At 44.8% G+C, this 25734-nt stretch overlaps 1 protein-coding gene and 1 long non-coding RNA gene across 2 annotated transcripts; both read left to right on the top strand.

The window, feature by feature from the left end:
• Positions 1-15575: 15575 nt before the first annotated feature.
• On the top strand, positions 15576-16746 carry LOC125512442 (bromodomain-containing protein 4-like). Its single transcript, XM_048677537.1, has 3 exons — positions 15576-16258; positions 16360-16528; positions 16610-16746. The coding sequence occupies exons 1-2, from the start codon at positions 15763-15765 to the stop codon at positions 16521-16523; spliced, it is 660 nt and encodes a 219-aa protein (XP_048533494.1). The 5' UTR covers positions 15576-15762; the 3' UTR covers positions 16524-16528; positions 16610-16746.
• Positions 16747-17597: 851 nt separating this feature from the next.
• On the top strand, positions 17598-18216 carry LOC125512321. The gene is made up of 2 exons (XR_007285295.1): positions 17598-17730; positions 17816-18216. It is a non-coding gene; the product is annotated as an uncharacterized LOC125512321 (long non-coding RNA).
• The last annotated feature ends 7518 nt before the right edge of the window (positions 18217-25734 follow it).

Here is a 25734-nt window from a genome sequence, read left to right as displayed (position 1 = left end):
ACGGTGGATGAACAAACTACTATCGAGCAATTGATAGAAAAGCGCAAAGTTATGACGATATCCAAGGCAATGATTATGTAATATAGGCATCACATACGTGTCAAGTAGACCGACTCCTGCCTGCATCTACTACTGTTACTCCACACATCGACCGACTCTTGCCTGCATCTAGAGTATTAAGTTCATAAAGAACAAAGTAACACTTTAAGTAAGATGACATGATCTGGAGGAATAAACTCAATCAATATGATGTAAACCCCATCTTTTTATCCTCGATGGCAACAATACAATATGTGCCTCGCTACCCCTACTTTGTCACTAGGTGAGGACATCGCAAGATTGAACCCAAAGCTAAGCACTTCTCCCATTGCAAGAAAAACCAATCTAATTGGCCAAACCAAACTGATAGTTCGAAGAGAATTACAAAGATATCAAATCATGCATATAAGAATTCAAAGAAGATTCAAATAATATTCATAGATAAGCTGATCATAAATCCACAATTCATCGGATCTCGACAAACACACCGCAAAAGAAGATTACATCGGATAGATCTCCAAGAACATCGAGGAGAACATGGTATTGAGAATCAAAGAGAGAGAAGAAGCCATCTAGATACTAGCTATGGACCCGTAGGTCGGAGGAAAACTACTGACGCTTCATCGGAAGCGCAATAGAGTTGATGTAGATGCCCTCCGTGATCGAATCCCCCTCCGGAAGGATGCCGGAAAAGGCCCCAAGATGGGATCTCACGGGAACAGAAGGTTGCGGCAGTGGAAAAGTGTTTTCGTGGATGCTTTTGGAGGTTCTGGAATATATGTGAATATATAGGGCCAAGGGCTAGGTCAGAGGAGTCCCGAGGAGGTGGCAAGGTAGGGGGTACCCCCCCTAGGGCGCGCCCTCCACCCTTGCCGCCACCTCGTGGTTCTTCTGACTTGGACTCAAAGTCCCCTGGGTGTCTTCTGGTCCAAGAAAAATCATTGCGAAAGTTTTATTCCATTTGGACTCCATTTGATATTCATTTTCTACGAAGCTAAAAAACAAGGGGAAAACATAAACTAACACTGGGCTCTAGGTTAATAGGTTAGTCCCAAAAATAATATAAAATAGCATATTAATCCATATGAAACATCCAAAACAGATAATATAATAGCATGGAACAATTAAAAATTATAGATAGTTGGAGACGTATCAGTCCCTTAACCATGTCATCAATACTCCAAATTCAACAAGGGCTTGCACTAGATGCACTTACAAAGTGGGACCCACACTTTATCGTAGTGAGATAGAGGGAGAGCTGACATGTTGGTCCATGGGTATTTTGGCCATTATAACATGGTAAATGGGCTTTGAGCTGACATGTTGGTCCATGGGTATTTTGGTCACTATAACATGGTAAACGAGCTTTGAGCTAGTAGTAATTGTGTCCAGTGGCATTTCTGAGCAAGCGCGTAACGGACCAATGGCATTTTTAGCAGTTGATATTCCTAGTGGCAAAATTGAGTAGTGGGACACAACTAGTGGCATAAATGATAGAATCCCTATTACTTTAACTATGCCCATGATCAGAAAACAAGTTCATCATGCAACACATGAGCTAGTCTTAGAGGCGAGACTAGGAATCTACTTATTGTTTATTACTTCACACATGCAATTGGGTTTTCTGCCAAATCTCATGGTTATCGTAGACTCAAAAACCATTGCAATTATAGCATAGAAAAATAAACATTAATTATGAACATGAAAATAAACAATAACATTTATTCACGCTAGGAGTTATCCATGTGCCTGAATTATGAGTGGATTACGAGATATTATTGATTTCAGCTCTAGCCTATCCCAACTTCTTATTTGTTTTTGTTGAAACAAATCTTTGACTTCTTTTAATTAAGACTAGCAAATACTCCATTGTGTTGCAACGGGAGAAACAAATGCTTGCATGCCCCTAACAGCCCATCCATGTCGTCACTTCTAATCTCCGCTACTATTGCCAATGGTGGCCATGTTATCCACCTATTCAACAATGGTGTGTGATACGTCTCCAACGTATCTATAATTTTTTTATTGTTCCATGCTGTCATATTATCATTATACAATCATTTTATAGCAACTTTATATCATTTTTTGGGACTAACCTATTGACATAGTGCCCAGTGCCAGATGATGTTTTTGCTTGTTTTTTACTTCATAGAAAATCAATAGCAAATGGAGTCCAAATGCAGGGAAACTTTTTGGAGATTTTTCTGGACCAGAAGACACATGTTGAGCCAAAGAAGTACCAGAGGGGGGCTCCGAGGGGAGCACAACCCACCTGGGCGTGCTTGGGGCTCCAAGCGCGCCCTGGTGAGTTGTGCCCACCACAGCGGCCTCTCACACCGCCTCATTTCTATATAAATACCCCAAAAATCCAAAAATCCTAGGAGAGTCAACGAAACACAATTCCAGCCGCCGCACGTTCAAAACCATCAGATCCAATCTAGACACCATCACGGAGGGATTCATCATCCTCATTGGTGCCTCTCCGATGATGTGTGAGTATTTTATTGTAGACCTCTGGGTCCTTAGTTAGTAGCTAGATGGCATCCTCTCTCCCTCTTTTGATTCTCAATAAAATGGTCTGTTGCCCATCTATTTGATGTAACTCTTTTTGCAGTGTGTTTGTTGGGATCCGATGAATTTTGAGTTTAGGATCAGATCTATTTTATCCATGAAAGTTATTTGAGTTTTTGATCTCTTATATGCATGATTACTTACAGCCTCGTATTTCTTCTTTGAATCTTTGGTTTAGTTATTAAGCCAACTAGATTGATTTTTCTTGCCACGGGAAGAGGTGCTTTCTGATGGGTTCGATCGTGCGGTGTTCTTTCCCAGTGATAGAAGGCGCAGCAAGACATATATTGATAATTGTCATTAAGGATAACGAGATGGGTTCTATTCCTACAAGAATAGATCTTGTCTACCTCATGTCATCGTTCTTATTGCATTACTCCGTTTTCCCATGAACTTAATACACAAGATGCATCCTGGATAGCAGTCGATGTGTGGAGTAATAGTAGTAGATGCAGGCAGGAGTCAGTCTACTAATCTTGGATGTGAGGCCTATATAATTATCATTGCTTGGATATCATCATAATTATTTGAAGTTCTATCAACTTCCTAATGGTAATTTGTTTACCTATCATACGCTATTTTTCTCGAGAGAAGCCACTAGTGAAATCTACGGCCCCCGGGTCTATTCTTTATCATATTTGCTTTGAGATCTATTTTTATTTGCTTTTGCTTTCAGATCTATTATTCCCAAACCCCAAAAATACCTTGCTGCAATTTTTTTTGTTTTATTTTGCGTTTCCGCGAGATCTATTTATACAATTTACTACAAACCAACCTATCTTTTACCCGAGAGTGATTGACAACCCCTCTTATGCGTCGGTTTGCAAGTATTTCTTCTTTGTGTGCAGGTACCATTTACATAGTGTTGCTTGGTTCTCCTACTAGTTCGATAACTTTGGTTTCATCACTGAGGGAAATACCTACTGCAGTTGTGTTGCATCATCCCTTTCTCTTCGGGGAAATACTAACGCGGACACGAGCCATCAAGAAAGGATTTCTGGCGCCGTTGCCGGGGAGGATCAAGTCAAGTCTCCCACAACTTGCCGATTTATGGTGTCATTTCTGGGGATACATCATCAACATCTATTGGGTTCCTAATAACAAATCTCATCTCCTTGCAATTTACATTATTTGCCATTTGCCTCTCGTTTTCATCTCCCCCACTTCACAACATTTGTCGTTTTATTCGCCCTCTTTTTGTTCGCTATTTTTATCGTTAGATCTATTTTTTTGTGCAATCTTGTTTGCCTAGTCACAATGTTTCAAGAAAATACCAAGTTGTGTGATTTTTCCAATACCAATAATAATGATTTTATTAGCACTTCGATAGCTCCTCCCGCCACTAGTGTGGAGTCTTGTGATATTAATGTCGCTTTGTTGAATCTTGTTATGAAAGATCAATTTTCCGGTACTCCTAATGAGGATGCCGCGTCCCATCTTAACACATTCATTAAATTATGCGATATGAAAAAGAAAAAATATGTGGACAATGACATGTGAAGTTGAAATTATTTCTATTTTCTTTGCAAGACCATGCAAAAAATGGTTTTCTTCTTTGCCCCGCAATAGTATTGATTCTTGGGATAAGTGCAAAGATGCCTTTATTACTAAGTATTTTCCGCCTGTGAAAATTATTTCCCTTAGGACCCAAATCATGAATTTTAAGCAACTTGAGCATGAACATGTTGCACAATCTTGGGAAGAATGAAATTGATGCTAAGAAATTGTCCTACTCATGGTTTAAATCTCTGGATGACATACAAAGTTTTTATACAGGATTGAATTTTGTTTCTAGTAGTCTTTTAGATTCCGCCGCAGGTGGTACTTTTATGGAAATTACTTTGGGAGAAGCTACCAAATTGCTTGATAATATATGGCTAATTATTCACAATGGCATACCAAAAGAGCACCTACTATAAAAAAAAGTTAATTCAGTTAAAGAAATAAATTCTTTGAGTGAAAAAGTTGATACTCTCATGAAATTGGTTGCTAATAAAAGTGCTCCTATTGATCTTAATGATGTGACTTTGTCCACTTTGATTGAGCAAAATAGTGATGCCATAGATGTGAATTTTATCTCGCGAAACAATTTTAATAATGCTTAGAGAGGTAACTTAAATCCTAGGCCTTTTCGTGGGAATTCCTCTAATAATTATGGTAATTCCTATGGTAATACTTCTTATAATAATAATAGGAACACCTCTGATCTTGAGAATAATATTAACGAATTTATCAATGCTCAAAACGTCTTCTTATAATAATTATAAAAGAAAAAATGAACAAGATTGATGATATGTCTAGAAGCATTGATAGAATTTCTCATGATGTAGAAACTCTCAAGTTAAAATTTTTTGTGCCCAAAGTTGATGAATCTATTAAAGCTTTATATGTTTCTATGGATGAAAGTAAGAAAAGAACTGCTATGCTTAGAGCTAAAAGAGAATTTTTAGAAAGATCATTTTCTAGCGATTTTTTTCATAAAAATGATGAAGATCTTAAAGTGATTGGTGTTTCTTCTATTGATTCCTTGTTTAGTAAAATTAAGATTGATGAAAAAGTGATTGAAGAAGAGTCAACTTTAGCTAGAAGGCGTCCCGATAATTCGGAAGGTCACTACAGCAGGTTGCTGCTAACGCGACACTACAATCAGAGACCCTTCGACGAAACTGTGTGCGATGCCATAATCACAAACGGTGGTGTAAAATAACCGTCAAAAAAGGTGCAAAACGTTTGCGATGGAGGATGCATCAAACACGGTTCAGATTTTAGTTGCGTGTATGATGCAGGACATACGGTTCAGCTCAATTAACTGTTTGCGATGAGGAACAAAAGAAATGGGCAGCCAGATGAAGGTGTGTGCGATATACAGCATACGGTTCACTCGGATGAATTGTTTGTGATTAGGTAACACAAAAGAAACGGGCAGCCAGATGAACGTGTGTGCGATATACGGCATGCGTTTCACTCAGATGAATTGTTTGCGTTGAACAAGAGAACAAAAATGGTTCAATATAACAAGATGTGTGTGATACGCGGCAAATAGGTCTGTAATCAGAAATGTGTGCAAAGACCGATAATAACACAGACGATTGCTTCTAATTAGACGTATGTGATATGCTCTGTCTACACAACATCTATTGGCCATTGGGATAGATGAATTCATCACCGACTGGTTCCCTAGTGTGGTTCGTGTTCGTCTGATCATCATCTACTTCTTGTGCTAGCTTGATGTTCCTTCTATCCTAAGTTTCCATTAATTGATGGTGTTTTATGAACACGCCACCGTTTCCCGCTATTTCCTCACCTATTTCCCGCCACCCAGCGATATTGCGCATAGGCGGCGCGTGACGCACGAAGGCGACAAGCGCAACCAATAGCACATCCACCTTTTCCAAGCATGCCAACCCACCAAAGTGTCGCCTCTGCCATCAACCTCGTCGACGAGGAAAATGAGCAGGCACCACGGCCCGTCAAGGCCGAGGCACTCCCCGGCAACGCGATGGCCAACGCCATGATGTGTGTCATCGCCGGGGTTGAGCAGACCTTTGGCGCATGGCGCTTGAGCGCCGCGGATCAAGATAGGCATGTCAGCACCGATAGGCTGCAGCTTGCCGCACAACATGAACGATGGCACACCACAGAGCAATCTGGGTGCGTCCGCACCGATAGGCTGCGCCTCGCCGCACGATGAGACCGTTGGAGCGCCGCAGAGCGAGAGGCGCAGCGCGCCGCATAGCAAGAGCGGATCCATCGGCGCTTGCCTGCTGTCGAGACGGTGTCGCAGCTGGGTACACGTCCTGTCAGTACCCCCGTTCCTCGCCAGGAGTGGGCAGAGGCCCTCAGCGCCGTACTTTCACCAGAGGCCGGCCACGTCATACTTGCACCGGACGCCCACCGCGCCGTTTGCATGGGTGCCACTGTTCGCCTTGTCCGCGGCCCGCTGGATGCCAACGCGTTGGTCCGTAGGCTCGACCGCCTCCTTGGCCCAGGTGTCCACCTGGGCGCAGTAGAGGAGCATGGCCGTCGCATCCTCGAGCTGGTGATCTCTAATGAAATAGCCAACTTGGAGCTCGAGATCACGCTCCAGATGTACCGCGAGCGTGTCAACCGCTTGGATGAACGCCTGCACGAGTTGAGGCCAGTATTCTAGTAGCCCCTTGGGGCCAGTATTCTGGTAGTCCCTCCTGGGGCCAGTATTCTGGTAGCCCCTTGCCAGCAGCTCCCTGGTGCGCGGCATCTTCCCAGTGCGGAGGCAGTACTTCGCCTCCTCCGCCTCACAGCGCTTGATGTACCGATCTGCCTCTTACTGGCGGACGCGTGCGGCCTATCTTGCCATTTCGTTGGGCGCCCACCGGAGCTCCTTGTCAGTGGCACGTTGGAGCTTATCGGCCCAGCTCCACGCAGCGACGAGGCGCCCAACGCCTATGACCTTCCTCACGAAGTACACGTCTTCGTACACCTCCTCGGCACGATGACACGCCCGCCCCCAAAGCTCCGCCGCCTCCTTTTTCCAGGCGGCATCACGGGCTTCACAGGCCGCCTAGTACCTGGCTTGCTCCTCCGCCATCTCCTTCTTGAACGCCACTTGCCTGGCTTTCTCAGCCACCGGTAGCAACTTCCCCAGAGAAAGATTGTACTGCCCCAAAACCAATCCAAAGTTGGGGGGTCCAGCGCAACCTCATTAGGCGACGCGTAGGGGTCCTCGTCACTGCTAATCAAGTGAGCATCCTCAGGGGGCAGCGACTCCTCGTCGGCGCGTGGGCAGACCGGCGGCACCAAGGCAGATATTTGAGAGAGAGAGAGGGCGAGCGAGGGGAGGATGTACATGAGAATGCATGCGGGACGATGTGAGAAAGGTAGTATTTATTGGCAGCCGGAATCTAGATTGGCGGGGACAGTACACACGCCGGTCACCGGAATTTACGAGTATTATAGTTTGAATTACAAAAGATTCCCGCAGCAAAATCCGTGTGGGAACATAATAGCTGACGGTTTCCAATGCAGAACCGTGTCTGATTAATGATCCTCGCCACTCACCTACCAAACCTCGAGCAGCGAGATAGAGTGTCAATCGTGTGGGGGCCGGTTGTCTTGCCAGATCTTTACATTTTATTTTTTGAACACCAGATATTTACACCGTCTGATGATTTTTTTAACTCGCATACAAGTACACAAAAATATTATTTTGCAAACCGTTTTGGTTAGGTGTCACACCCTAGCTAGTTCAAGCATTAGAGTGTGCATCATGTTTAAATTTCTCTTAAATTTGAAATGGGGAAGGCAGAAAGCCCCAACACCCCCTAGAAACAACTAGGGTTTACTAAAATTATTTTCAATGAACCTGAAATGCCCTTCTAAAAAGTTCACCCTCTTTGTCTTGGGTTAAAACCTCTGGCAAAATTGGTGCACATTTTTCTAGGTCAACAGAAGGTCATTGGATTAAATCATAAGTATTTGAATTTGGGCATTTAAATGCTATAAAAATAATTTAAATGCCCAAATAATTCTGGAAATAAATGTCTGCTGTTGGAAATAATCTAAACAGAGCCCACAATTATTTTCAGGATTTTTGGAAATGTTTTAGTATTTTAATTAAAGCCCAACAGTTGCAGTTAAATAGAAAAACAGAAACAAATAAAAAAAGAGAGAGAGCAAAGCTACCTGGGCCTTACCTGTGCTGGCCCAGCCCACCTGGCTCGGCCCAGCCGACTGGCCCTGCCAGTCGTCGTCCTCCTCGCGCCAGAAGGACGCGGAGCGCGTGGCCAGCGCCCGCGGCCACACGCCAGCCACCTCCTGCTTCTGCCGACGTCCTGGAGACGTCTAGGGATGCCACGCGACCCCCACGTCCCCCTCTCATCCTCGCTCACTTTCCCCCTCGTCTCCCTCACTCTCTCCCGCGATGCCCGAGCGCGTTCCTCGTCGCCGTTCGCCGTAGACGACGCCAGTGCCACCCCCTCGCCCCTCCGACAAGCCAAATCGCTCCGCCACGACGCCCTCGCCCTCCCCACCGACGCCCTCGCCCTCCACACCGCGCCGTCTTCAACCTCGGTACCCGCCGGACGCCGTTCATCGATTCGCCTCGCTCCGGTCGCCCCCGAGCCCACTGAGCTGCTCACCGACCTCCCTGTGAGCTTCGCCGCCTTCCCCCTCTTCTTTCCCACGCATTTGCACCCTCTAGGCCATAGTTCCACCATGGCCGAAGCTTGTCTCCGTTCGAGCTCGTCGTTGGCATCGCTCCGGCGACCATTTGGTCATCCCGTGCTATGCGACGTGCTTGCCGCATCGCGTAGTGCCTCGCTAGCGCCTTAGTTTCCGTGTTTGCACGCCGCAGCCCAAACCCCGCACATGGCCGAACTCCGGCCGCCGCCTTGGAGCTCGCCGTCGTTGTCTCCGGCCACCATAGGCCCGGCCTCCACCACCACTAGATGCGCGACTGCAAGAGCTCTCCAACGAGCCCAAGAACGGCCTCGCCCGTGCCCTGTGGGCGTTTCCGAGCTGCGCCACCGTCTCGGGCCTCGCCGGCGTCGAGTCGCCGGCGAGTTTGACCCAGTTTGACTCCTGGGTGGGCCCAGGTAGACCCTCCTGAGTCTATGACAGGTGGGGCCGGTCTGCTAACTAATTTAGGATTAGTTTTAATTAATTTTAATTAAATCAGTCACTGACATGTGGGCCCAGGCCCCACTGACAGGTAATTAGTGTTAATCTAATCCTGTTAATTAGCTGAGAGGCTGACAGAAGGGGCCCACCAGTCAGGTTTGACCTGGGCTGGCGCCTTTGACCTGCTGAGGTCAGCATGATGCAATGCTGACGCAGTAATGCATTTTCTGGATTTATTTTTATTCAGGAATTTCCAGAAAATAGTTAAAACTTCTAAAAATCATAGAAAATCAACCATAACCCCAAATGCAAAGATTTATATATGAAAAATGATCAGAAAAATTCAATATATCCATCTATAATGGTTTCATACATGACAAAACAAGTTTAGCTTGCTGTTTAAGCATAATAAGGAAATACACCATTAAAGCCATGTTTAATAAGCTAATAATTGAATCTTTGATTGAAATAAGTTCAATCCTTTCTGTTATAGCTTGCATTAGGCCAAGACACATTCATATTGCCATATCATAGCATGCATCATATTGATGCATATCGTCATGTGTTGATTGTGTTCCGATGTGTTCTTCGTGGTAGGTTCTGCCTCCGAGGATATTCACGGGTATCCAACTGAAGGGCAGTATCCCACTACCACTCCATCAGGAAAGCAACCATTGATCATTCCGATACAACCCATGTTCTCGCTTCTGCTCTTGTTTACTGCATTAAGACAACGCGTTTCAATCTGCTGTGTGCTACAGTAGTTGAACCCTTATCCTCTGCATGGCCTGTCATTGCCACAGTAACTAGATGAAACCCACTAGCATGTGTAGGAGTTGATTGAGCCATGTATGTGATTCCTACCTTGCTATGCCTGCTATGCTTAGAGTTGTGTCAGGTCTGGTTCATCTGGGTGATGGGCTAGAGTGAACTGCTTATGTCGGTAATGTGAGGGAGGTGTTGAACATGTTTTGGTAAAGGTATAGATGAGAGGCCATGTAGGAGTACATGGTGGGTTGTTTCATTGAGGCCGTCCCTAAGAACTGAGATCTGTTTGTGTGATTTAAGATGCAGTTACTACCGTACATTGGGCCCGAAACCAATGGACCCTCTCGGCTTCTTAATCACCCTAGTACTCTGTCCAGGAGTTGCAAATAGTTTCTGGTGTTTGTAGGTTATGTGTTGGCGGCCGTGCGTAGCGCTGACCCAAGGGGTGGGCTATGTTGCGGTAGATACACCATGGCCGGGTATGCAGGGCGCCCGTTTGGCATCTCGGGACCCTGTTCACATCGTTCGGGGCCGTATGTGGAAACCTCGGCTGGACTCCCTGCGGATGGAACCTAGATAGGCGATAAACCTGGACTAGAGACTTAAGTGTTTAGGTAGGCCGTGGCCGACACCCTCGCTGGGCTTCCGCTTGAAGGTTGCCGAGTACATGTCGTGTAAACGGCGGTAAGTGGTGAAAGCGTGTATGAAGAAGTACACCCCTGCAGGGTATAAAACTATTCGAATAGCCGCGTCCGCGGTAAAGGACTACTTGGTTGCCTATACAGTTCATAGACAAGTTAATGGATACTAATAAAAGACTCAAGATAAGTGTGAGTACTGAGGATGGCCCTCTCGTAGGATGACGAGGGAGGATCCCCGGTGGAGTATTGTGTTGGTGAGTAGTGGACTCGTGTGCGAAAACTATTTTACCGGTGAAGTTCCGTAGGATAGCTTAGCCAAGAGTCAAAGCTGGCTTGCTGCATTAACCTCACCACCTTCTTGAGAATAAGCATGTTCAGTAGGTTCTGATGTAAGACTTGCTGAGTACCTTTGTACTCATGTTTGCTTAATTACTGTTTTCAGACGACAACACCGCCCCCACCGATGGGTTCTACGTAGACCTTGACGTCGACGAGTGACTAGCCACCCAGGTGGTGATCCTGGCCATGGAGGGGCCTATGTAGATAGACAGGCTTCGAGAAGCCTTCTTTCTTTCTAGAGTCTGTACTCAGACTAGTTACTTCCGCATGTGCTTGTATGTTTGTATGACTTGAGTGTCGGGTCACGTGACCCCTATCTGTATGAACATGTTATGTATGGCTCCCTGGAGCCTTTAAATAAAGTACTTGAGTTGTAGAGTTTTGTTGTGATGCCATGTCACTACAAGAAATATGTCAACTTATGACCTTCTGTCAGTGACCCTCGAAGAATTGGTCATAAATTTATGACCATTTTAGACCAATTGGTCAAAAGCTGTTCTGGGGGCTTCAAACCCTAAACCATTGCGACCATTTTGGTCAGAAAGGTCGTAATTTCCTTACACGAAATGGTCACAAAGCAAACAGTGCTAGTCCATTGCCTTATTTCTAGTTGTTAATGACCAATATAGATGGTCATAGCCTTGTAGATTGTGGTGGGTTGTGATGACTAGGCGCCATCTCATCAGTTTTGCCTATGTGTCATGTCCATGTGGCAGTTTTTGCCCTAGGTTGTGAAGCAACCTATATTTCTATCATTCCAAAAATTCCCAAAAAAAATCTCATAAATTCTTTGGGTCATATCTTCATCAAATATGTAAAAATCCTTCATTGCCTAGTTCAAAACTAATTCAACAATATTCATTTTCCTATTATGTTCACAACAACACTTTATGAAGGAAGTGCTATTTATATATTCTTGATTGCCCTACGAATTTTTGGGCACTCTTTCCTATCCAAATCTTTACCGCATGACAAAATTCAGCTCCATTTGTCTAGCAAATCTTCCTCGGCAAATTTTCAAAGTTTTTGTCCACCTAGAAGCATTGTGAAGGAAGTACCTTTTTTATATCTCTAAATGACATGAAATTTATACAGTTTCTTCATATGCCCAAATTATCACCCTCCTCCAAATTGCAGCTCAGTCAAATCATCTATGTGAGCCCAGGTTCAATTTATATTTTATGGCCAAATTGGCACGTTGCAAAGCAAGTGTTATATATACCCCTCTTATTACCCTCAAACTTTTCGGGCACTCTTCCATACCCAAATCATTGCCACATGATAATATTCAGCTCAATTTTCCTAGTAGATCTTTCTCGGGAAATTTCCAAAGTTTCTACCTCGAGAGAAGCTTTGTGAAGTAAGTACTAGCTAGGCTTACCCAAATGATCTGAAAATTGACCAGCACATGACCATACCTAAGTAACTTACCTACACCAATTTTGAGCTCATTTCATTCATCCAACCTCTCTCACTAGTTTTCCCAAGTTTCTGTCCATAGAAGAGCATTGTGAAGGAAATACCACTTTGGCATGTCCAAATGGTATCAATTTTCTACAATGCTTTTCTATGCCCAAATAACCATCCTCCACAAAATTGCAGCTCAATCCATTCATTATTTTGAGCCCAGCTTCAACATTCATATTTTTGTCCAGCGTGGTACTTTGAAAAGCAAGTACCACCTAGGATCCTCCTTTTGAGCTAAAAATTTGTGAAGACATTCTCCTTAGTAGATGATCATCGTCAGCCAAAACTCACGCCCATTGGCCATGTGCATTTCCCGTACCGCTAATCAAACACTTGGCTGCTAATTCATGTTTGAGCATCGATCGGTCTTCTCGTGAGAATCTTATGTTGTAATTTTCTTCCTAGCACCAACCTGGGGAGTTCCCAACCCACTAGACATGCCTAGGCCGCCCAGAACACATGGCAACGCCACGGTCACGCGGTGACCACGCGGCGGGCATGCGAGCTTACGCGCTCTATAGTTGGGGCCCTCGGCCACCGTCCAAACCTCGATGTCTCTCCATAAAACCATGTATTTATGATTAAATAGGTACTTATGTAACTAGAAATGATTTTTGGAAAAAATAAATAGCAAACTATGAAGCAGTTGCAGTTCAAATTTGACCCGCTTCCAACTGAATCGACGGGAATTTGTCTTTTTCACCAGAGGTGGATCAAAAATTTTGGCACCCAACCATTTTGTCAATTGTGCATTAAATACGTCCTAATATTTTAGAAAAATGATTTGGTCCAATTTTGCAACAATTATTTGGTAGTTCCTTCACAAAAAAACCTCCTTTCGGGCACTCGGAAAATGAAAAATGGTTTTTTCGTCCAAAGAAAATGAAAACTTCCTTAGGCAACATTGTTTGCCATTCCAATATGCACCCTTGTGAACAATATGAGATCATTTGAATAAACTATGCCACGAATGTGGCCATAAGATTGATCATTTGGCTTGAAAGCCATGAATCTTCAGAGATGATAGCTCATTTCTGAGAACACTTTTTTAAAATAATTGCCGTATTACAAGTTTGTTATTTTTCCTGGGAACTTGGCCACATATAATGACACAATGCGAAGGTTTCCCAATTTTTTGATTTTTTTTGAATTTTTTATGCCCGTTTCAAAATGCGGTCAAAACGGCGGGAATGACCGTTCCTAGCTAGTTGTTGAATCTTGGAATTTTTTCGGTGTTTCTATGATTAAATAGATACTTATTTACCTAGAAATGATTTTTGGAAAAAATAAATAGCAAACTATGAGGCAGCTGCAGTTCAAATTTGACCCGCTTCCAACTGAATCGGCGGAAATTTGTCTTTTTCACGAGAGGTGGATCAAAACTTTTTACACCCAACCATTTGGTCAATTGTGCATTAAATATGTCCTAGTATTTTAGAAAAATGATTTGGTCCAATTTTGCAACAATTATTTGGTAGTTCCTTCACAAAAAAACCTCCTTTCGGGCACTCGGAAAATGAAAAATGGTTTTTTCGTCCAAAGAAAATGGAAACTTCCTTAGGCAACATTGTTTGCCATTCCAATATGCACCCTTGTGCACAATATGAGATCATTTTAACAAACTATGCCACGAATGTGGCCATAAGTTTGATCATTTGCTTTGAAAGCCATGAATCTTCAGACATGATAGCTCATTTCTGAGAACATTTTTTTAAAATAATTGCCGTATTACAAGTGTTATTTTTCCTGGGAACTTGGCCACATATAATGACACAATGCGAAGGTTTCCCAATTTTTTGATTTTTTTTGAATTTTTTATGCCCGTTTCAAAATGCGGTCAAAACGGCGGGAATGACCGTTCCTAGCTAGTTGTTGAATCTTGGAATTTTTTTGGTGTTTCTCTGATTAAATAGATACTTATTTACCTAGAAATGATTTTTGAAAAAAATAAAGAGCAAACTATGACGCAGCTGCAGTTCAAATTTGACCCGCTTCCAGCTGAATCGACGGGAATTTGTCTTTTTCACCAGAGGTGGAACAAAAATTTTGACACCCAACCATTTTGTCAATTGTGCATTAAATATGGCCTAGTATTTTAGAAAATTGATTTGGTCCAATTTTGCAACAAATATATGGTAGGTCCTTCACAAAAAAACTCATTTCACGCACTCGGAAAATGGAAAATGGTTTTTTCGTTCAATGAAAATGAAAACTTCCTTAGGCAACATTGTTCGCCATTCCAATATGCACCCTTGTGCACAATATGAGATCATTTGAACAAATTATGCCATGAATGTGGCCATAAGATTGATCGTTTGACTTGAAAGCCATGAATCTTCACACTTGAGAGCTCATTTCTGAGGACACTTTTTTAAAATAATTGCCGTATTACAAGTTTGTTATTTTTCCTAGGAACTTGGCCACATATAATGACACAATGCGAAGGTTTTCCAATTTTTTGATTTTTTTTGAATTTCTTATGCCCGTTTCAAAATGCGGTCAAAACGACGGGCTTGACCGCTCCTAGCTAGTGGTTGAATCTTGAAATTTTTTTGGTGTTTCTATGATTAAATAGATAATTATGTACCTAGAAATGATTTTTGGAAAAAATAAAGAGCAAACTATGAGGCAGCTATAGTTCAAATTTGACCCGTTTCCAACTGAATCGACGGCAATTTGTCTTTTTCACCAGAGGTGGATCAAAACTTTTGACACCCAACCATTTGGTCAATTGTGCATTAAACATGGCCTAGTATTTTAGAAAATTGATTTGGTCCAATTTTACAATAAATATATAGTAGGTACTTCATAAAAAAACTCATTTTGAACACTCGAAAAATGAAAAATGAAATTTCGGTAGTTAGGCATTGAATCTTACAAACATTTCAGAGTATCTCTGATGAAATATATACTTTAGTATCTATAAATTATTTTTAGAAAAATTAAATAGGTACTTTAGTACCTATTAATGTGAAAAAAGTAGAAGAAAACAAAAATGTAAACACAATTTGTTTTACTTTATTCTCATTGGTGGAACTAGCTCTCACCCGGATCGATGACGTGGCGGCCATCCATCCATCCATCCAACCCCTTGCCCTAAAAAAATCTACCCATCCCCTGCCCTCGTCTCCCACCCACCCACCACCCCGACCCCTTCCCTCCCCTCGCATCGCGCCGCCACCCATCTAGCCATCCCGCCCTCCTGCATCACGCCGCCATCCACATCCATCCCCTGGCCGCTCTCCCCCGTTCCGAGCACTTGACGGCGTCGGCCCGGCCCCCAAAACCCCCGCGGCGGCCACCGCATCCCTCCATCGTTCGCCGTTGCCGCCGCCGCACGATGCACTTGGGGATCTGCTTCGTGCGACCCCAAGCGGCCCTTCTCCTCCTTGCCCTCCCTCGCCTCCCCGCGCCGCCGCACATGAAGAAGGCCAAGCTCCCCACCGTCTCCTCCTCCTCCGCCGGTCACACCACTCATCCCCTCCTCTCTCTCCCCCGCACACCCCAGTGCTCCATGCAGCAAACCCCAGCGCTCCCCGATCCAGATCCCTCCCCTCGCCGCCACCCACCCCTCCCCCGCCAACACCCACCCCTCCCCTCGCTGCCACCCACCTCCGCCACACCTCCCCTCCCCACCTTAGATCCTCTCCCCACTCCCAGATCCAACTTGCCACCAGAGAACGAGGAGGTCGCGGCCAGGATCTTCGAGACGCGGTGGTCGTCGATGCGGGGTCATGACGCGGGGCCGACCATGGAGGCGGTGGTCGTCGACGCGGTGTCCAAGCTGCTAAAGGCCGGCATCGCGCTGTCCGAGATCTCCTCTGCTCCCTGGGCTGGTGAGTCGCCAGATCTCCGCTGCTCTTGTTTGATTCGCTTGAGATTTCGCTGGGCGTTATGCATATGCGTGACCCTCCCTGTTCGATGTGTCTGCAGTCAGGTGATGCCCTCGAAGGTGAAGACGGGCCGAGATGGCAGGCTGCTTGTTGCCTCGGCCCCGAAGATGAAGATGAAGGTGGAGGAGAGCGAGCGTGGGTGAGATGGCCTCTTGCAGCATGTCCGACCGCCCCTACTTCCCTGATGAGCGCATGCTGCAGCTCCTAGGCAAGGTATGCATCTCCTTCTGTCCTTCCCTTCCCCTACTGTTGCTGCTCTCCCCGGTCTCACTCCTCATCTTGTCTCTTGTGCAGGGTACACGAACTCCACTTCTTCCACCAGCCACCCTCCCCTCTGCGCCCAGCTTGTGGAACACCTCCACACCATCTTCGGAGCCGCCTGCTGGTGAGATTGGTGTTCATTGTGGCGCAATAGACTACACATGCCATCGAGTTAGTGATGTAGTCATGTAGGCAGCGAAGCTTAAAGTGTTATGTTTACTTCACATAAACTGAAAAGGGTATCATTTCATACTTTTCGTTTGGTTTGTGAATCTGCTTCACTTAAATTTCAGCCTGAGCTAGTAGTTGACTAAAGGAATGCTCGGTACATTTAGAGATATTATATCACTATGCTAATGTGTTTCAACAAGGGAGTACCGTCTACTAGTCTATTAATCTATGAGCGATGGATAGTTTAATCACGGCTTGTTTCTAGACTTGTATTAACACAGCATTCCCCTTTTAAAATTTCTACTACTAGTCTGTTAAAAGAGATCTCAACAATGCTTTTTTAGTGAGCTTATTGTTGTCGGAGGCTGGGTAATGATAAAAGACTGCCACGATTAAGTTCAGAAACGATAGTATGTGCATTCGTCTAGAGTTCATTTAGCAAAGTTCAGAAACGCAAACAACATCAGTTCATTAGTTACACTAAGCATTTGCCTGCCTAAGTTGTATTTAGACCAAAATTTGCTAATAGACACCCCCCTTCACAGATCTGCTATTTTTTGGCGTGCACATAATATGTATGTCTTAACAGTTTCCAGCAGTTGTGTTCTATTGTTTGATTAAATGAATCAAAACCTGAAGGAGATCTAGATTAACAGTAGAATCACATAGTTGTAATTACCCGAGAAATTTTAACAGAAGCTCACTGTTATGTCCTCCATCGGGCGATCTTGTTTGTTATCGCAGTAGAATTTGGTGTGCTTGAATAAAATGGCTCTCATTTGCATCATTGTATTTCTGCAGAGTTTTAAGAAGAATTCTGGTACGAACGCACTGACCGTATACTTGTACATGTGCGGCTGAGGAACATCATGTGGGCTACTTCCAAGCATGATGTGTACGTGATGTAGAACTATTCTGTGATGCATTGGTCGTCCTTACTCCACAAAGGAAAAGAAGTGCTCAACGTGGCAGGCCCAAATCAGGTGATCTACCACAGAGCGATGTGATAGTCCTCTATCGTCGGAATTTCGGTCAATCTCTGATCCACTGTGCGACCACACTGTGCAGGATATGCAGGGAGGTCGGCCCTTGTCCAGGGGAAGATCAGCACCATGACGGTGAAAGACAACCTCGGCAGTGCCTTCTAGCAAGATTTCAATCATAATCTGTGCATACTTGTTTATGATATGTGTGTGCCTCCATCAATCCTCTTTGGCATCATAGGATACAAGATACCAAGACTAGCAGTTCTTGTCTTGCTTATGTTTTGTGATCTCAGCTTATCTAATAAAACTGGCAATTATAGGATACAAGATACCATAACTACATAACTGGGGTCATTTGCGTTACTGTAGTTGTGCCGTCTGGCTAGTGGGCTAATATGGGAGCCACAGCATGGCATCCTTCTCCATTGTAGATCCATTGTATTTGCATGCTGCTATATTATGTCAAGTTGAGTGAAGCAAACATATCCTGGTGTGTGTGTGTGTGTGTGCTAACATCTCCTAAATGCTCCTACCAGCTTTCTGACTTTGGCAAATGATTTGACTCCTCTCACCTGGCCTAGGAGCAACACCACTGCTGATGAGAGCAGATCCTTTCCCTCAATAGATTAGCATCATTCCATTCTTAATGTGTAGTAGAATTGGTAGTGATAGAGTGGGTGAATCTATGTGATGTAGAGATACACTAAGATAATGCAAAAATATATATTAGTTCCGCTAATGCTTACCAGTGAATTCAAGTCTCCTTATTTGAAGGTCCAACACTTGTGCATACTGATTTGTGTGCTTTCTGGTTTAGGGAGGAGCTGCATGCTCTGTACCAGCTCATCCTTGTCCTGCTCAAGGAGCAGGAGGAGGAGGGGCGCATCTAGCCAGCCACAAAGGGCCTGCTCTGTACGACCACGTCATCGGCCTGCTGCTGCATCGAGTTCAATATGTCAGGTGACCCTTCCTATCCTGATGATGTCTAGTAGATAGTTTGATGTATACCTGCTGCTGATTGATGCTCTTGTGGTTAGCATTATACTCCTGGAATCATATTCTACTATATCTAGTGTTCTTGTGGTTCTCGAAGATGCATCACAAACATCTAGTGTTCTGATATAAAATTGGTCTCTAAAATATGTTTCTAAAATTGGTCTCTAAAATATTATACTATACCTGTTGTTGATTGATGCTCTTGTGGTCTCTTGAAGTTGGCTGAATCTGTTGCTTTATCATATATTTGTTCCAACCGGAATCTGTTCTTGAAGTAATCAAATATTATACCCACTAGATAATTGGTCTCTAACCAGAATATGTTGCTGTTATTGTGTCATCTGCTGATTACTTCTTCTATTAATCGCCTAGTGCTCTTGTTAGTGAGATTCATCTAGTATTTTCTTTGCAAAGCACGGAATGGTTTTGAGTAGTTGATCATTGCTTGATGGAACCTTCATGTCGTTAGCTTGAACTACAGTAACCAGATGCAATCCATTTTTATTAAATGCATTCTGGTTAGGATTTTGTCGTGGCTGTTCTGTTTCCTATAGATCTAGATCTGGTCACTACTGAAATTTCATTCTAGGACTTCATCATGTGATTATTAGTTATTTTAACCAATGCTATTCCTAGCATGTGTACACTCTAATCTCTAATGATGTTTGTCTTTGTGTTCAGGAGCTCGAGGTCTACAAAATTTGAAGATTGAAACCATATAGCTCTACTCAGCAAAGAGCCGTCTCTTCTGTTTGATTGTAATAGAATGTAAATATTGCAATATTGTAATAGTAGGCATATCTGGGTTGTAATAACTATGTACAAATTGTAGTAGACTTAGTGTTATTTGACGTACTACATCTGTACTGTTCCGTTTGAAATAATGATTATGTATGTGATTTGAAAACGTGTGGAATGGAAACCTGACTTATGGGATCCACTTATGAAAATAATCTGAGCATTTTTGAATTTTCTGTCAAGTGGGCCCAATGTGTGAGAAGATGACAAGTGGGACCAGCTCCAAAATATAATGGCCCAAACAATGTTAAAAGACTTGACCCAGAAATAAATAAAAGGCTGAAATGGGCTTGGCCCATGTAACTTACAGAAAAAATACATTAAAAGGCCGAATTGTTCGGCTAGGCCCATGTAGAAAACCGAATTGGACCGGGCTGAATCTTGTGCCACATCAGCTTGCCACGCTGGATGCCTACGTGGCCTGGAGAGGTTGCTAGTGACCAAAACGCCACAGTGGACATATTTTGGTCATAAACGTTTGCGACCATTCCAGAAAAAAGGTCGCTATAGTCAGTTTACGACGCCCAGCTTTTGACCTTATGTTTTTGGTCACAAAAAGGTCATAAATGGAAAATTGTGACCATTCAGTGACCAATAGTGGTGGTCATAACTTGACATATTTCTTGTAGTGTGTTGTATGTACTCATATCGGGCATATTGTGTGTATGATTGAAATGCTTGGTATGAGTGGGATCCGACAATCTAGTTGTTTATCCCTGGCAGCCTTTCTTATGGGGAAATGTAGTCTAGTGTTCCTCGAGCCATAGTAGTCCGCTACAGCCCGGTTCATCGGAGTCCTGCTAGCCTAGCACTACTGTTCAGGACACTTGGCTGGCCAGCATGTGTTTCACTTCGTTCCTATGTCTGTCCCTTTCGGGAAATGTCACGCTATGACTTCCGGTGTCCTGCCTAGCCTGCTACAGCCCGGGTTCCCCGGAGTCCTGTTAGCCTAGTGCTACAGCCCGGAATCAATCGCTGATAACCGACATGCTCGATGTGATTCATGTATGCCTGTCTCCATAGGTCTATGCCGCTTTGGGTTCATGACTAGCCATGTCGGCTCGGGTTCTCTGTCATATGGATGCTAGCGACACTATCATATACGTAAGCCAAAAGGCGCAAACGGTCCCGGGCCATGGTAAGGCGACACCCGTGGGATACCGTGCGTGAGGCCGCAAAGTGATATGAGGTGTTACCGGCTAGATCGATGTGACTTGGAATTGGGGTCCTGACAGCGTTGGCATCAGAGCTGGACTGCCTGTAGGTTCGTTGAGCCAAGCTGGTCGATGTCGAGTCTAGAAATGCTTTAGTTATATGTAGGGAAATTGATTGTGGGAGGGAACGTAAGGCTCTTTTACTCCTTTACCCTATGCCTCTGATCTGAGTCATTCTCTTCTCATTCAACATGGGTTAAGGACTAGGCTCTCTTCTTCTATCAGGTTCACGTGTTACTAATCCGTAGTAGCTTATAGGATTGTTGTTACAAGTCCTAGTTTAGTTTCTACTATTCTTAGTATGTTTCTAATTGGATCAGAACCTTGATATGATGTTGTTGAGTGGTATTGCGAACTGTTGTGGATGTCTCAAATCTTTTTCTGAGCATTTATAGCTGTTATGCTGTCCAATTTTCCCTAGAAATTCTGATGTCTTTGCATTGTGGTTGTGCTTTCAGATGGCCAACCGTGTTCAAAACCAAGTGGTTCGCCTGACCCGGTGCCTTGACGTGCCCGGTCATACTGCTATTTTAGTCCGGGTAATGATCGAGACGGGCTACCGTTGGTATCCCGAATACACCGTCGAAGAGCAGTTCCGCGACTTTAATCAAAGCCAATATCTCTGCACCGTCAGGATATTTCCTTCTTATCCTGGATCTACCGAGCCCCTTCACTATTCCTATGGACTCGGGGTTAGTGTTGAGATGGCTGTGCAGGATGCTGCCTATTCCATGATGACCATCTTGCGAGTCCGGACTGGCCTGCTTCGGAACACCGACTTCCGTTACATGCCAGCTTCACTTCCGGGAGAGCAAGGGTATCTTCAGGCTATCTATGCTGACTCCACTCAGGAGGACTCATTAACTCGTACCACTGCCGAGATGCTCGAAGATAAGGACCGAGAGAATCGGGCCTTGAGGCTGGAGCTTTTCAATACCCGTGCTGATCATTGGGCCACATTGACTCGGTTTGCACCTGCGATGTAAGCTGGATGTATGGATACAAGGGATCTGTATCCTGTGAGATCTGCTTTGCCAGACATGGTGGATTGGCGTGATGTGGGAGGCATCACCCCACCCCGTGGTCCCCGCAGGCCACCGTTTGTTGGTCCAAGACCTCATCCTAGCCCCTATGGTCCACAGGCTCCTCAGGACCGTCTGTTCCCGGATGGTCACGTTGAACTTCCAGGCTATGGAGGTGACTTCTACGAGGACTACTACGGAGCTGTCTGAGTTAGTAGTAGTGCCACTAGTATTGTAGTAGTTGTATCTCCACTGTCCTGCGTGACTTGTGGAATATGACTTTGTGTGTAATCAATTCCGGAGGTGTAGACAAATAATGTATAGGAGCTTGGAATGCCTCCGATGAGATGTAACGTCTTTCATCATAGTTGTACTGTAGCCTGGGCTTGTACTAAACTATGTATGATGTGTATGACCGTTGGTATATATATGGCAGTTTTATATTACCATGACATACGGATGAACATCTCTGCATTCCGTGTTATCCATTACATTCTGCACTTCCTTGCTAAGTTTGAGCCATCCTTATCTAAACCATTGTCTTGTTTTCTCCTAGGATGGTCAACACCCGCAGCAACCCTGCTGCCTCGGAGCAGGGGGAAGCCAGTGCAGCTAGAGGTGAAAATCTGCCTCACCCGCCTTCTCTGGCCGAAGTAATGCTGGAGGCGGAAAGAAACAAGCGTGAGACTAACCGCCTGCTAGAGCGGATTGAGCAGAACACTGCACGCCACCCACGAAATGACTTGGTGTCAATCAATGACTTTATCAAGATGTACCCACCAAAGTTTAACCATTCCGTCGAACCCCTCGACGCGGATGACTGGCTTCGCAGCATCACTCACAAGCTGCGTTCTGCCAACGTAGCCGAAGTCGACAAGGTTACCTATGCTGCCTATCACCTCGAAGGCCCTGCTAGCCTTTGGTGGGAAAACTTCGAAGCTATGCGCCCGGTCGGCCGAGTTACTACTTGGGCTGAGTTCAGTGAGGCTTTCCGCGAGCATCACATTCCGGAAGGTCTCATGGATCGCAAGAGGGAGGAGTTATGCAACTTCACCCAAGGAATACTGACTGTGGATGCTTATAGTCGTGAATTTGGAAATCTGGCATGCTATGCTCCCAAAGAGGTATCTACTGACGCTAAGAAGCAAGCAAGGTTCCGCAAGGGACTTAGCCCTGAGCTTCGCCGGGATCTTCGTCTGCACGAGTGCACCTCCTTTCAGAAGTTGGTCAATAAAGCCATCAGTGCTGAGACAGGCCAGACTGATTATGACGCTTCACGCAAGCACTCCCGTGATTTTGGCTCTTCATCCGGCCCTGGAACTCAGAAGCGCCGGGTGTGGATTCCAAGCACGGCACTGCCACCCAGGTTCATCCCGAGGCCATCCTTTGAGGCGCCTCGTCCCAACCAGCAATTTGCACCGCCCAAGCCCTATGGTGGCCCCACTGCTAATGCTGCTCCACACCCCAACGTGGTGACATGCTTTAAGTGTGGAGAGCCGGGTCACTATAGTCGAGAGTGTCCCCAGAACAACAACCCCATTCAGACTAGAAAGTCCGTTGGCCGTGGTAAGCCCGCGGGAAAGACATTCTACGCCAAGCCGGTCACCACTGCCCGTGGCCATGTCAACTATGTTTCAGCCGAGGAGGCTCATGAGGATCCCAACGTCGTCCTTGGTACGCTCCTTGTTAACTGCCATCCGGCATCTGTTCTTTTCGATACTGGAGCATCTCATTCATTCATATCCGAGAACTATGCTCGATTGCACAACACGACATTCTGTGACATGCCCTCTACCATGGAAATTCAAACTCCTGGCTCTAGATGGCAAACTTCTAGAGTAAGCCATGGAAACGAAATTCTTGTCGATAGACTTGTCTTCCTTGCATCCTTAATAGCTCTCAAGTCCTCGGACATAAATATCATCTTGGGTATGGACTGGATGTCAGCTCATTATGCTAAGATCGACTGTGCCACTAGAACCGTTCAACTTACTCACCCATCGGGCAAGACAGTCAATGTCTTAACTCGAGTGGCCAAGCGCCAGCTTTACTCCTTAAATGCCAACCCCCTTCCAGACCTTGAGGATGTTCCGGTAGTCCGAGACTTTCCGGATGTCTTTCCAGAAGAACTGCCAGGTGTTCCACCTGACAGGGATGTTGAGTTTGTGATAGACCTTGTTCCAGGAACCGTTCCAATTTCTAGAAGACCCTACAAGATGGCACCCTTAGAACTAGTCGAGCTTAAGAACCAACTCGATGAGTCCTTGAAAAAGGGTTTCATCCGTCCTAGTTCCTCTCCTTGGGCTGGCCCCGTCCTCTTCGTCAAGAAGAAGGATGGAACGGATCGAATGGTTGTGGATTACCGGCCTGTCAATTTGGTCACCATCAAGAACAAATACCCGCTTCCCAGGATTAACGATCTGTATGATCAGCTCGCTGGATCCTCAGTCTTTTCCAAGATGGATTTGAGGTTGGGCTACCATCAAATCAAAATCAGAAACGGGGACATTCCCAAAACGGCCTTTGTTACTCATTATGGCCAATACGAGTACACCGTCATGTCCTTCGATTTAACCAATGCCCCAGCTACCTTCTCTCGGTTAATGAACTCGGTTTTCATGAAGTACTTGGATAAATTTGTCATGGTATACCTCGATGACATACTCATCTACTCCAAGAATGAAGAGGAACATGCCGAACATCTAAAGCTGGTATTGATGAAACTTCGAGAGCATCGCCTTTATGCCAAATTCTCCAAGTGTGAATTTTGGTTGCCAGAAGTGACCTATCTAGGCCATGTAATCTCTGGCAAGGGTATTGCTGTCAATCCCGAGCGAGTTCAAGCCGTCCTTGATTGGACTCCACCTGAGACGGTCAAGCAAGTTCGGAGTTTCCTTGGCTTAGCGAGCTATTGCCGCCGCTTCGTCGAGAATTTCTTCAAGGTTGCTAAACCTCTAACTGAACTCCTCAAGAAAGATAAAAAGTTCGAGTGGACTCCACAGTGCGAGTTCAGCTTTCAGGAACTGAAAAGACGCCTGACATCTGCTCCCGTACTGGTACCACCAGATTTCTCCAAGGACTTTATTATCTATTGCGACGCCTCGCGACAAGGACTAGGTTGCATACTCATGCAAGATCGTCAGGTAATTGCCTATGCTTCACGGCAATTACACCCACATGAGGAAAATTATCCCACACATGATCTAGAGCTTGCAGCTGTAGTCCATGCACTTAAAACTTGGCGACATTACCTTCTCGGTAATCGTTGCGAGATCTTCACCGATCACCAAAGTTTGAAATATATCTTCACCCAACCAGATTTGAATCTCAGGCAAAGACGTTGGGTTGAGTTGATCTCGGATTACGACTTAGGAATAACTTACACCCCGGGCAAAGCCAATGTCATGGCTGATGCGCTAAGCCGTAAGTCCTATTGTAACAACCTGATGTTACAACAAAGTCAACCATTTCTCCATGAGGAATTTCGTAAGCTAAATCTTCACATTGTTCCTCGAGGATTCCTATCCACCCTGGTGGCGAAACCTACCCTTACGGATCAGATCATCAAGGCACAGAAGGTAGATCCGGGAATCTCCCGTATTAAGAGAAAAATTAAGAAAGGAGTCGCGAATTGTTTCTCCATTGATGATCAAGGTGTCGTATACTTTGGGAATCGCCTAGTGGTTCCAAAGGCATGAAACCTGAGGCGGCTGATCCTTAAGGAAGCTCATGAATCCCCTCTCACCATTCATCCCGGTAGTACTAAAATGTATCAAGACCTACGCCAGAGATTTTGGTGGACTAGGATGAAGAGAGAAATTGCTCAATACATTGCTAATTGCGATGTTTGTCGTCGTGTTAAAGCAGAGCATCAACGGCCTGCTGGCACCCTTCAACCTTTGGCTATTCCCGAGTGGAAATGGGATAAAATCAGTATGGACTTCATCACTGGGTTTCCCAGGACCAAGAGA

The sequence above is a fragment of the Triticum urartu genome, chromosome 6 (assembly GCF_003073215.2).
Source record: "Triticum urartu cultivar G1812 chromosome 6, Tu2.1, whole genome shotgun sequence".
NCBI classification, from domain to species: Eukaryota; Viridiplantae; Streptophyta; class Magnoliopsida; order Poales; family Poaceae; genus Triticum; species Triticum urartu.
Note: the sequence above shows the minus strand (reverse complement) of the source record. Positions and strands in the feature narration are given on the sequence as shown.

Bases quoted from the DNA above. Each gene is read 5' to 3' on its own strand.
- LOC125512442 (XM_048677537.1), top strand. From the start codon at position 15,763: ATGCACTTGGGGATCTGCTTCGTGCGACCCCAAGCGGCCCTTCTCCTC. The intron at 16,259-16,359 runs GTGAGTCGCCAG...GTCTGCAGTCAG, and splicing joins CTCCTCTGCTCCCTGGGCTG to GTGATGCCCTCGAAGGTGAA.